The sequence below is a fragment of the Chiloscyllium punctatum genome, chromosome 9, assembly GCF_047496795.1.
Source record: "Chiloscyllium punctatum isolate Juve2018m chromosome 9, sChiPun1.3, whole genome shotgun sequence".
In the NCBI taxonomy this organism is placed as follows: Eukaryota; Metazoa; Chordata; class Chondrichthyes; order Orectolobiformes; family Hemiscylliidae; genus Chiloscyllium; species Chiloscyllium punctatum.
The window spans coordinates 55,282,247-55,295,561 of NC_092747.1; the positions used below are offsets into that span (position 1 = coordinate 55,282,247).

At 39.9% G+C, this 13,315-nt stretch overlaps 1 protein-coding gene across 1 annotated transcript; it reads left to right on the plus strand.

Annotated features, from left to right (window-relative positions):
* The first annotated feature begins 1,993 nt into the window (after positions 1–1,993).
* dph3 (diphthamide biosynthesis 3) lies at positions 1,994–10,696 on the plus strand. The gene is made up of 3 exons (XM_072577571.1): positions 1,994–2,282; positions 7,842–7,916; positions 9,133–10,696. The coding sequence occupies exons 1-3, from the start codon at positions 2,175–2,177 to the stop codon at positions 9,199–9,201; spliced, it is 252 nt and encodes an 83-aa protein (XP_072433672.1). The 5' UTR covers positions 1,994–2,174; the 3' UTR covers positions 9,202–10,696.
* The last annotated feature ends 2,619 nt before the right edge of the window (positions 10,697–13,315 follow it).

The window sequence follows — 13,315 nt, forward strand, 5'->3', positions numbered from 1 at the left end:
ATACAGAAGAAGACTACGCTAATAGATTTTCTTTATAAATCAGATAGAGAATGTAGAGTCCTACGACCAGTGGGGGTATCTTCCGTCAGTACTATCTATCATTTACTACATATGAAGTATCGGGAGGTACGGATAATCTGCTTAAAACATGGGATCAGGATTTGGGACTAGAAATCTCGATAGAAACATGGAATGATATTTGGGAAAACGCTAGAAAAATTACTATCTGCAACAGAACTCAGGCTATCCAGCTGAAGATACTTCATAGGGCCCATATAGCACCGGTTCGATTAGCAAAATTTAAGGCAGGAGCATCTCCAATGTGTCCTAAATGTAAAATAGAGGTGGGCACTCTTGCACATTGCCTATGGACCTGTCATAAGATCCATAGATATTGGACTAAAGTAGCAAGTACCCTGACAGAAATTTTAGGAACGGAAATTAAAGTTGACCCTGTATCTCTCCTTTTGGGCTTTTCGAACTTACCCTCCCTGGATATGCATGGGAAGAGACTATTTTCTATTCTCTCTTTCTGTGCAAGGAAAATATTTTGGTGAACTGGGTGGCTGAGGGCCCCCCTGGACTTTCAAATTGGCACAGATTAATTATGGAATGTATTCCCCTTGACTTCCTGACCAATATGGTGCACCAAAAGACCGAATTATTTTATAAAATATGGGCAGCCCTTCTTGAATTACATAAATACAGATATTTCGGCTATCCTAACAAGGGCTTTTATTTAATTGGGATTGCGATCCTGGCTGGTCCGGGACCCCTGGGGGAGAGGTATCCCACACGAATACGGGTTTTATTACATTTGGTGTTAATACATTCCAAGCATGTAAGAGACTTAAATGTACACTCTGGTTAGTTGTAGGTTAGATTAGTAGATAGTTGAGTTTTTTTTTCTTTTTCAGTATTTTTTTCTGTTGTTAAATTTTGGCTATTGTACATTTGATTTAATTGTATATTAATGTTTGTACTTAAGAGTTTTGTTTATTTTTGTAAACTTGTTAAAATGTTAAATTTCTAATAAAAAAACCCACACAACACCAGGTTATAGTCCTGGATTAGTGGTGCTGGAAGAGCACAGCAGTTCAGGCAGCATCCAAGGAGTTTCAAAATCGACGTTTTGGGCAAAAGCCCTTCATCAGGAATGAATTGCAAAACCTGCACCCACACCTCCATCAAAAGGCCCAAAGGAGCCTTCCATATCCATTAGAATTTTACCTGCAATTCCACACATAATTAGATTAGATTATTTACAGTGTGGAAATAGGCCTTCATCAGGCCCTTTTTACCAGGTTATAGTCCAACAGGTTTATTTGGAAGTACTAGCTTTCGGAGTGCCACTCCTCGTCGGGCAACAACCACCTGATGAAGGAGCAAGGCTCCGAAAGCTAGTGCTTCCAAATAAACCTTTTGGTCTATAACCCGGTGTTGTGAGATTTTTAACTTTGTACATCCCACTCCAACACCGGCATCTCCAAATTATGATTCCCAGACCTGATTTTCAAAATCTGCTAAAGATTACATTTGCAGTGGCAAATAGAGAGAGTAACACACTGAGATAAGTGCATTTATCCACTGCTGCTCATGGGCTCTAGATGCGTCAAAACGACAGTAAATTACCAGACAAACTAAAAATCTGTGAAAATAACAAAAAGTGCCAAAAAGACCATGAGCGCCTCCAACCGGCTGGCCCACAATACTTGCACATGCGCACTAGCGACCCGAGTATTGGCATTTCGTGCAGGCGCGTTCGAGGGTGGGAGGGGCTGTTGAGTAAAGGTGCAGGCGCGTTCGAGGGCGGAGGCTGTTGGGGAAAGGCGCAGGCGCATTCGAGGGCGCGTGCAGTTGAGGAAAGGCGCAGGCGCAGGCGCTTTCGAGGGTGGGGGCTGTTGAGGAAAGGCGCAGGCGCTTTCGAGGGTGGGGGGCTGTTGAGGAAAGGCGCAGGCGCGTTCGAGGGTGGGAGGCTGTTGAGGAAAGGCGCAGGCGCGTTCGAGGGTGGGAGGCTGTTGAGGAAAGGCGCAGGCGCGTTCGAGGAGAAGAACCCGTTGAAAAAAGCGCAGGTGTGTCTGTAAGTGGGTTCCGTTGAAGAAAAACGTGGAGCTGAGTGACGGTTGAAGGCCGCAGGCTTGTTCGGGACAGTGTGGTCTCTGTGATCCATTATCATGTCCGTATTTCACGATGAGGTGGAAATCGAGGATTTCGAGTATGATGAGGAGACGGAGAGTTATTATTATCCGTGTCCGTGTGGAGACAAGTTCATCATTAGTAAGGTGGGATGGTGCGGCAGTTACAGCCGACCGTTTGTAATAAAATCATATCCGTAACTCACCTTCCGATCAGTATTAGGGCAGTAAGCGAACCAATAGAAATAAATAATATCTCCCTGGCAGTAATTAATTGATGCTAGTGATTTAACCTTTTAAGTGAGATTGCAACTGAGGGGTATTTCAGTAAGTGGGTAACTGGGAAGGGTTTCTCTGTACACGTCGTTCTGCTATAACGCGACCGATTCATTAAGGTGCTGTTTCTATAGCGGGAGTATTTAAAGCATGTACTGTATAGGTTATAATGCGGTTTTAACCCCATCAATTTAAGTGGTACTGATATTACGTGATTTTATAACTGGATTGCATGAGAACAACTACCGCGTTATAGCACAACTGACTGTATTCATCATTGTTAGAGGTGATTTATGTGGTTACAGTCTCACTGTGGTAGATACAGTTATTAGAAATTGTATTTATTGGGGTGCAACAAAAATTCTTATTTTGTTTGTTTCTTTGGACAATCTGGTGTTTATGGAAAGTTGGAAGCTGTCAAGAAGAGTGTTGGAGTAGTTGAATGAAGGCAGAATATTGTGAATGCTGGATGTCTGAAACAAATCCTGAGAATGTTGGAGAAACTCATCAAGTCTGTCAAATAAAGGTAATGTTTGAGTGTGGAATGACTCATCAGAATTGTGCAGTTGGTTAATTTTGAAGAAGTCACATCTGTTAACAGTTGGACTTTTTGCAGCTGCTGCCAGACCTGCTGAGATCCTCCAGCATTCTTTGTGATTAGAATGAGGTTCTGAACAAAGAAAACACATTGTTTTATACAGGCCAGTTGGCCATGCCTATAGATGCTCTGGCCACTCTCCACAGTCACATGCCATTCAAGACAACCCCCAGTTACTCAGTCAGCCGTTACCCCAGGTACAACGGCAGGATGAGACCATCCTTGGTGATATTGCTAATGCCCTAATCCTGGGGAGTCGTTATGCAGAGGATTTCCTGACTTTTTTTTCCTCAAGAGAATGTAGGTGTGACGTACCTCTGGCCAGAAAGCATTTCTGAATGAAAGAGATTGAATGATAGTTTAACTTGACAATAGCAGGGAGCAATAGTGAATGACTGTATAGATGAAGTGTCAATTACAATGGATAGTCATCTGCATTATTTCATGATTTTTGTTCCCACCCAAATACAGTGCAGTTTAACCCTTTAATATTACATTAATTATCCAGAGAGATATTCCCATTTGATCTTTTTAGCTTGCATTGCTGAGTCAGCCAGCCTTTATAATCTACCTTTTAATTGCTATTGAAAAGGTGAGTGAATTGCCTTTTTGAATAGCTGAAGTCCATTTGCTGTAGGTAGGCTGACTATGCTGTTGAGTTTGAGAATATTGATGCAACAACACTGAAGGAGTGGTGATACATGTTTCCAGGTCAGGATGATTGGCTTGGAAGTGAACTTGCAGGTGATGGTATTTCTAGCTCTTGTCCTTATAGATAATAGTGGTTGAGTTTGGAAGGTGCTGTCTAAGTAACCTTGGTAAATTTTTGCTGTGCAACTTATAATTGGTACACACTGCTGTTACTGTATGTAAGTGGTGGAGAGAGTGATGTTTGCGGATGTAGATCCAATCAAATGAGCTCCTTTTGTCCTGAGGAGTGTAAAACTACTTGAGTTGTTGGAGCTCCATTCATCCATGCTGGTGAGAACTATTTCATCACACTCTTGATTAGACCAGCTTTGGAGAGTCAGATGAGTTATCTCTGAAAGTACCTTAGCCATTGACCTATTCTTATATCTGTGGTATTGTATATGGCTAATCCAGTTCATTTTCTGGTTGATAGTAACCTGGAAGTTATGATAGGTTTAGAAATGGGAATTTTATTGAATTTCAAGGAAAGCTGGTCATTGTCAAGTACTGTGAATATTACTTGACACATCATCACAAACCTGATATAATCCAGGTCTTGCTGCATTTGAGAATGTCTGTCGCCTTAAAACTTGTCTTTTCAGCATTTAGATTAAAATATAATGCTGAATTATAGAACACATTTCTTGCACTAGAAAATAGACAGACAGTAAGGCTCAGAAAAAGGGGGGAGCTCAAGGAATGCAGAAGAGAGACATCTGGGCTCACATCAAGTGGTAACAGGATGCTGTAAGGCAATTAACATTTGCCTTGGCATCGGTGAATCTGTGTGAACAGGACACCAAGTGATTACGTTCACAGCCGTTCCCTTGTGAAATTAATGAGTGTTTGATTCTGACTCTGAAACAAAACTCCATATTGTACTATCAAAAGCCTCATAATTAACGGTCAGATCCTATCAATTATAATGGATCCTTATTACCCCTTGCAAGCAAGGCAAACAGAGAAAAACATCTTTGCTGCTACAAGACCCTGACTCTAGTTCGAAAGGACTCTAGAAAGAGACACCATTTTAGTGCTGAAGCCAGTAGAAAATTAACTTGCCTGCTATGGATTGAATTTAATTGCACTTTGGGACTTTATGATGATATTGAGTAGCCAGTACCAGTTATTAAATACAAACTCTCTGTAAAAGGTAATATTGATGAAGCTTTAACTGACATTGTTGCAAACCACTCTGCAGACCCTACAGACTACCCCACTGTCAATTCTAACTAATTGGATCTTATGTTCTGTTTGAATCACAACCCTGAAAAGAGAGCCTGTTTAATTTGAAGACTAATTTATTCAGTTTAAATGCAACCTTATGGTAACACCTCAGCCTCAGGTACAGAATGATTCAGTACTTAAAAAGCAGGAGTTGGCTCCTAGCTTACAAATTATTCTAAGCCTAACATTGTGCCAGAATCTCTTCAATGTGTCAGGAAGCCATTATATGGTCAAAAGTTTGTCCTCCTTGCTAAGAAGCCATTTTGTAAAATAATTGTATCAGACATGTGAGCAGTGCAAGGTTACCTTATGAGCTCTCCAATTAGCTCAGACTGGTATCTCTTTATGACAGGAGTATGTCTTGCTGGCAGGTGCCTAACTTGGCTGGGTATATTTTTCCCACCTGATGAATGGCTTAGGGCCTGTAGGAGTGATTAGTCAAACGTACACAGACCTGTCAATTGACTTTACAAATTCTTGTCTTTCACTGTTATCTGTGTAATTAAGAACATGCAATGTTTTTGTAAACTTTTGTATAAAGGAAGCCACTTTCAGTACATTGGAGTAGCCTGTTGGGGCACTTGAACAGCTGATACCCTAGGTTAGTAGAACCTAGTTAGTTTAGCTTATAGGTATCAGTGTTATGTTGTAAGTGACGCTATTAGTGAATAAAGGGGATGACTTAAAATTAAACTAATCTGAGGCTTTTTATTCCAGACTTCCAAAGAGTATGATCTCCAGGACGAACCAAGAGAGAGGCTTACAGGCCTGAGTCCATAAGGGATTCCCTGGGCCGTGTCAAATCTGTACTTAAACATATTTAGACATGGACTGCTTCAGTATCTGAAAACTTGAATGGTGCTGAACACGGTGCAATAATTGGCAAACATCCCCACTTCTGACCTTTTTTATGAAGAAGTACCTGAAGAGAGTTGGTTTAGGACTCCACCCTGAGGAATGTCTGCAGAGAAGTCCTGGTGCTGAGATGACTGACCTCAAACAACCACAATAATTTTTGTTTGTGCTGAGTATGATTCCAGCCACGAGGGTTTTCTGCCCACTTCCATTGACTCTTGTTTTCTTGCTATTTTTCCTTGACATAGCACTTGGCTCTTGACTCACCTCTGGAATTAACTCTTTTGACCATGTTTGAACCAAGGCTATAATGAAGTCAGGAGCATAGTGGCTCTGGCAGTGAGGAAGTTAAAATGTCACGAGGGGTCAGTTCCATGCTTTACTTCTTTTGAGGGCACATTGGGGACTTTAGGGTTAAAAATCCCACTACCAAAGGGCTTACTGCAACAGCAACTGAAAGCCTGTACTCTTTCAATCCATGCATGTGGATTCCCCCACTCCACGCAAATAAGCCTAGACAAGACCTTTGTCCTTTCCCGATAGGACTAATAGCCCTGGCCCCAACCCAGTTAACTGCCTCCCTCTTCCATTGTCTGTCTTCCCCTCCATATTAGCATAGGTATGTGAGTTCCCCATTTGTAGCAGGCAAAACCTTTCTGCCTTAATTTGTTTCCATCAGCACATAATTATGGAAGATATGATCGGTTTCTATAGTCCGTACATGTTATTACAGGACATCAACATTCATCAGGTTTCGTAAATTCATAATTACCCACTTTAAATTAGTGATGACAATCATCCATGTGACTGAAGTCTTTGTTCAATTCCTATAAAGTATACTGTCTCTGGGTGTAAGGTAGGGAGTTGTGGGGAAGACTCACTATAAGTAGGCACTCGGCTACTTTGGAGACGCTTTAAATCTTTCGCCGGCTGTCCAATAATAAAGCTATGCTGTTGTACAGAAAACTTGTGTCGGCCGGATTTGTGGAACAAAGCAGACATCAACAGCAGGACCCAAACTGAGAATCAGTGAGCAGGTTTTTTTACTAAGTTAGTACTGTTTAGTGAGAATGTGGGTCACCCTGTCAATTTATTGATTCAATCAAGAGTAGACACATGGCTTGGTAATTGGATGCATTGGATTTGCTCTGCCTTTGGTGTACAAGATATATTGGGCAATTTTCACGTTGTTATAATGTGTAGCTGCCAGTGTTATAACTGGACTGGAATTAGCGTGGATCAGGGCATGGAAATTTCTAGTGCACGCACAAAACCAAAAGCTGGAAGTCTGAGAAAAAAGCAGAAACTGCTGGGGAAACTTTGGTCTTGCAGCATGTGTGGTGGGATGCAGCATTGATATATTAGGACAAGGGATGCTCCACAATTGTTGTGAAGAATGGTCGCTAGACTGAAAACATTTAACACAGCTTTTTCTGCACAGATGCTGCAAGACCTGAGTTTCTCCAGCAATTTGTTTTTGTTTCATTACTAGATGTGCCTAGTGTTGCTGTTGCTATTTTTTCCTGTGCTCTGCATTGAATAAGGGTTGGTTCCCTGGCTTATGGAAATGGCAGAAGGGAATATGCCAGATTGTGTTGGAGACAACTTGCCTGCTGCTGATAGCCCACAGTATGACATGGATGCCCATTCTTGTTATTAGGTCTGATCAGGTTCTGATCCTGTTTAGGATGGTGACTATCACACAACACAATGAAGGGTGCCCTCAATGTGAAGACAAACTTTACCTCCATATATATTGTGTGGTGGAAATTCTTACTGATGTGTCATGGACATGGAAATGAAGAAAGAGAATGTTTTGGAAATTTTTGAATTGCTTTACATGGAAAAGTAGGCATTCTTGGGTAAGGATAGGACAATCCTGTCTGCAAAACTTGTTTCTCTGCTCTCTAATTCATAATCGTATGTAAAGAATGGTCATGAAGGAACAGTCTGTACTTTATTGCCTGGGAAACCATTGTCCATGAGAGAGACAGCACATTTGGGATTAGGGGAAAAATTGGAAGCACTGCAAAGCCTAACATTGTATGGTTATCTTACAGGAAGACCTGGAAAATGGAGAAGAAGTTGCAACTTGTCCAAGTTGTTCTTTGATAATCAAAGTAATTTATGATAAAGTAAGTTTACTTGAAGAGTGTGCAAAAACAATGTATTTTCTTTTAATTTGATATTTGGTGTTGAGATGTTTTGCCAATCCAAAAATTACTGATTCAGTAACCCAGCATTATTTGATGTAGATAATCGTCGATTATAAGGTTCTCAATATTTATTTTCCATGAACTTACACTTTAGAACGAGGCCAATTGGCCCTGCTGATTTGTATTGGCCTAAAAGAAACCTCTGTATCCTCTCCAATGTAATTGCCACCTTCCTGTAATGTGACCAAGACTGAAAGCAGTTCTCAAGCGATTTTTTCCCGAAAAATCTCCCGACTCCACAAATAGCGTCTAAGCTAATTTTTTTAAAAAAAAAGTTACATGCTGCCTCTTAAATTGTTCTACTTGCTTTTAAGGATCTGAGAACATACACTCCAGATCCTTCTCTTCCTCCATACTGCTCTGTATTTTCCCATTTTGCATTACCTTGAGTGCATTATTTCACACTTCTCCAGATAAAATTCCATGTTCAACTTTTCTCCCCAATTAACCAAGTCCTCCATATCTTATTGTAATCTAAAGCTTTCCTTCTCGCTTTCAGCCACACATCCAATTTCTATATCATTTGAGTACAAGTCATGAATACAATCTACAAAAAGTGTGGGACCAAGTATTGAGCCCTGCAAGTCCTCACTGGTAATGGCAATCGATTCGAGAAAACATCTTAAAGCATTACCCTCTGTTACTTGCTACTAAGTTAATTTTGGATTGAATTTGGCACTCGTTCTTTGGTCCCAATAACTTTCATTTTTTGTTCATCCAACATCGTGGTGACGTCAAGAGGATTTTCTGATTTAAATGTGTTTTTCAGTATTTACTTAAAAAGAAACCTTGCCTGAGTATTTTCTCACTGTACTTAATGTTATTAACCTATTGAGTCAGTTTTCTATCAGAGGAAGAACAGAGCTTCAACAATATCTAATCCTCAGATGATAGGCTCAATCATATAAGAAGATAACACTATGTAGTATTTTGATTGTTCACAGTGGAATTGAATCAATTCCATTTTTAAACTAATTTATACTAAGGATCTTTTAACCAGTGCTTTACAGACTGTGATTTTTGTCAATTTGTCAAGAAAACTGCAAATAAGCAGTCTTGCTGATTTATAAATTTGCATTATTTCTTACGAACTTTTTCAGTATTTTATCTGAAATCTTGATGTATTCTGTTCCAGGATCAGTTCATGTCTGGAGAAATAGTGGAAATGGTGACTACAGATAAATTAGAAAAAATGAAATGCTGATTGTTGAGATGCTCTGTCCTAATGAACATAAGGCATGTTCCATTAAGGAGAAAAAAATAATCAACGTGTACGTGGAGATGAAATGCAGTTACTACAACAGTTTGAAGTTGCAGTTTATAGACTGTGAGCTAATCTCCTTGACTACTGGTTCATTCAGTTTAAAAATGCAAATTGCAGGCCAAAACCAGTAAAGTAAAATCAACAAATTATCACTTATTCAAATATAAACTAACTACAGACATTGGAAAACAGCAAGTGGCGGAGCGCGCCAGCAGGTCAGATGGTCTGTGGAGACAAATAGTTAACGTTTCAATTCTGGTATAAGGTAATCTCAACCTGAAATATGAACCTTTTTTTTTCTCAGTTATTTCCTAACCTGTTCACTATGTGCAGCATTTGTTTTTATTAACTGTCATTTGTATGATTCCGAGAAGCTATTTGGGCTTTCACCTGACACTCTTGTTATGCTGGTAAAGCATGAGATAAATTTTAAGATTCTCTAAGAAAATCAGAGATAGTGGATATTATTATCTTGTTGCTGGCTGCCATTCTTTTGGTTTTGAAATGCTCTTGCTGAGCAAACTATCAACAGCTAAATGTTTACAGTTGGAAATAAGAATATGATTAACTTATACAAAGGATACTGATCATCTGATCAGGTTGAGAGAATTATTTTTGACTGGAAGTTTTGAGAATCTTGATGTTGCACTGCAATATTATATTTTTAATGTTCTGAATCTGCAAAATTCCCAACTTTGAGAGTGGACATAAAATATTGAATGATCCTGCCATAATTAAATGATCGCTGTTGTTACATTTGATAGATGCAAACTTTTGCAAATATAATGCCTTTCTAAATCGACAATATTGAAAATTCAAGTAATTCTCTAATGTGGTTAGAATCCTATTCACCTGTATTCACTGATGTATTTATCTTTTCTGGGTTCCTGACCTACTGGAGTCTGCAGTAAATCAAAGATTTTTGAAAGTTGATTCTTTGCACACTGTGAAGTAGCCCTACAGACTAAGTTAACAAAGTTAATGGCCCTACAGACTATACTGGACATTATGCCAAAGAATAGATTTTAAATGGGTGCTACTTTTACAACTTTTCTAATTTGGTAATTATGGTAAATGAAATGTACTTGTTATCTAATAATTGGAAATTGTTAAAGTAGTTAAAATACATATTGAAATTTTTTCATCTTGCATTCATCAGGAGCACGATTAAACCAAATTTCAATGGTCAATTATTGATTTTTTTTTTCCATTCCAATCAGCATCCTTTACTCTTGTAGTGAATTGTTGCTCCCTTTTGAAATGGGTATCCTTGCACCTGAACTGATGCAAGATGAAAAGCTTATACAAAATGTCTTTCTTTAGCAAAATTCAATTTAACTTGCACAGGTGAAAAGAAATAGATGGATAGCTTGTCATTATCTTAACCTTTTTTCTGTTTGTAATGCAATATTTTATTAAAACAGTTTTGCTTTTACATATGAGGTTTTTTTTGCTTAAAATAGTGCTGGACAAAATCATAAGATCACTATATATAAAGAAATGAGAAAAAATGTTATTGGATTCCTTTGTGTTGGGAATATTTAGCTTTGGTTGCCCTGTCTATGATTTGGCTCAACAATCTCATTTTGGCATGTCAAGGTTTTATTGTGACTCTAGTATGCACAGGGAAAGAAGAACTTGCATTTACTTAGTGCTTTCATTCCAGGGTTCCCAATCAAAAAGAGCTCGAGTTATTTTGACTCAAAAATGATGTTTTCCCTCTGATACTGCCAGACCCGAAACACTACCTCCTGCCAAAGCACTAATACAGCTTGTCAATATCCCTGACATCTTTTGTATGTACTGGACTGCATTGGAGCCAGAAGTTGGAATTGTCTGCTCATCATGCCACCTACTCTCACTTTATATTCCTCCCGGGTGTCTGTTCTTTTCATGAGTCCCACTCACTGCTTCATTCTCTGGCACTGAAATCACAAGTATAGTGCTTTGGTTGCAAATGCAGCCTAGACTGAGGCTCTATCAGCTATGTCATCCACTAGGAGGTGTTTCTTACAAGGCTTATTTCCATTCACTTGAGAGGACCTTTGCTTAACGTATTATCCAAAAGGTAGCACTCCTACAATGTTCCCAGTGCTTGAGTGCAAAAATCTAGACTGAAGAGTCCACTACTTTTCATCATTTACATAAATGATTTGGATGTGAGCATAAGAGGTGCAGTTAGTAAGTTTGCAGATGACGCCAAAATTGGAGGTGTAGTAGACAGCAAAGAAGGTTACCTCAGATTACAACAGGATCTTGACCAGATCGGCCAGAGGAGTGGCAAATGGAGTTTAATTCAGGTAAATGTGAGGTGCTGCATTTTGGGAAAACAAATCTTAGCAGGACTTGTACTCCTTAATGGTAAGGTCCTAGGGAATGTTGCTGCACAAAGGCATCTTGGAGTGCAGGTTCATAGCTCCTTGAAAGTGGAGTCGCAGGTAGATAGAATAGTGAAAAAGGTGTTTGATATGCTTTCCTTTATTGGTCAGTGTATTGAGTACAGGAGTTGGGGGTCATGTTGTGGCTGTACAGGACATTGGTGAGGCCACTGTTGGAATATGGCGTGCAATTCTGGTCTTCCTATGGAAAAAATATGAAACTTGAAAAGGTTCAGGAAAGATTTACAAGGATGTCGGCAGGGCTGGAGGATTTGAGCTATAGGGAGGGGCTGAACAGGCTTTTATTTTCCCTGAAGTGTCGGAGGTTGAGGGGTGACCTTAGAGGTTTACAAATTCATGAGGGGCTTGGATAGGATAAATAGACAAAAAGGCTTTTCCCTGGGGTCAGGAGTCCAGAACTACAGGGCATAGGTTTAGGATGAGAGGGGAAAGATATAAAAGGGACCTAAAGGGGCAACATTTTCGCACAGAGGGTATTACGTGTATGGAATGAGCTGCCAGGGGAAGTGGTGGAGGCTGGTACAATTGCAACATTTAAGAGGCATTTGGATAGGTATATGAATAGGAAGGGTTTGGAGGGATATGGGCTGGGTGGTGGCAGGTGGGACTAGATTGGGTTGGGATATCTGGTCGGCATGGACCGGTTGGACCGAAGGCTCTGTTTCCATGTTATATGACACTGACTCTAAATACTAAGGAGTTGGGATATTGTTTGCAGGGTAACTTAACTAAGACACTGGGGAGACACACTGATCGCATTGTGGGAGGTGATGCCTTTTGAATGAGATATTCATCCCTGCTCAGGTGAATGCAAAATACCCCATTGTACTACTTAGAGGAAGAGTAAGGGACTTGACCCTAGAGTTCAGTTCAATATTTATCCTCAATCAATATAAAGATTATCTCACCTATTATCACATTTATGATATTACAAGTCTGCTGAGCTCAAATTGGCTGCCATATTTCCTACATTATTGTGACTGCACCAATAAAAGTACTTCATTGGTTGTAACATGCTTTGGGACATTCTTTTACAATACTTTTTTTTTGTAATTTCACAAGCTTGGAATCTGTCTACTAGTGTGAAACCTAACTGAGGCACGCTACTAATGGAACACAGCCAACAGTCTTCAAATACCAATGTCATCTACAAAATTCAATGCAAGGACTGCCACAAACACGACGTAGGGCAAACAGGCAGAAAGTTAGCCACTAGGATACAGTAACACCACTAGCCACAAAAAGACATGACCCTCTCTCCCTCGTAGCCCTACACGCGGATGAAAAAAACCCACCATTTCGACTGGGACAACACATCTATCCTGGGCCAGGCTAAGCAAATATATGCCAGAGAATTCCTAGAGGCCTGACGCTCAAACGACAATGCCATAAACAAATACATAGATCTAGATACCATCTATCAACCCCTCAGAAAACTAACAAGAAATGACATCACCACAAACCCCAGGAACCCCATCCAGGAGAAAGATATAAATAGAAAGCAGGAGACAACAGCTTCGCTTCACTTGGAGGTCGCCACTGATGATGTTACCTAGCCAGGTAATGAAACATCTGGATATCAAACCTCCAGCTCAGCGAGCAAACCTACATCCTAAGTCTTCAAATAGCAATTAACAGTCAAGTTTGTCCACACC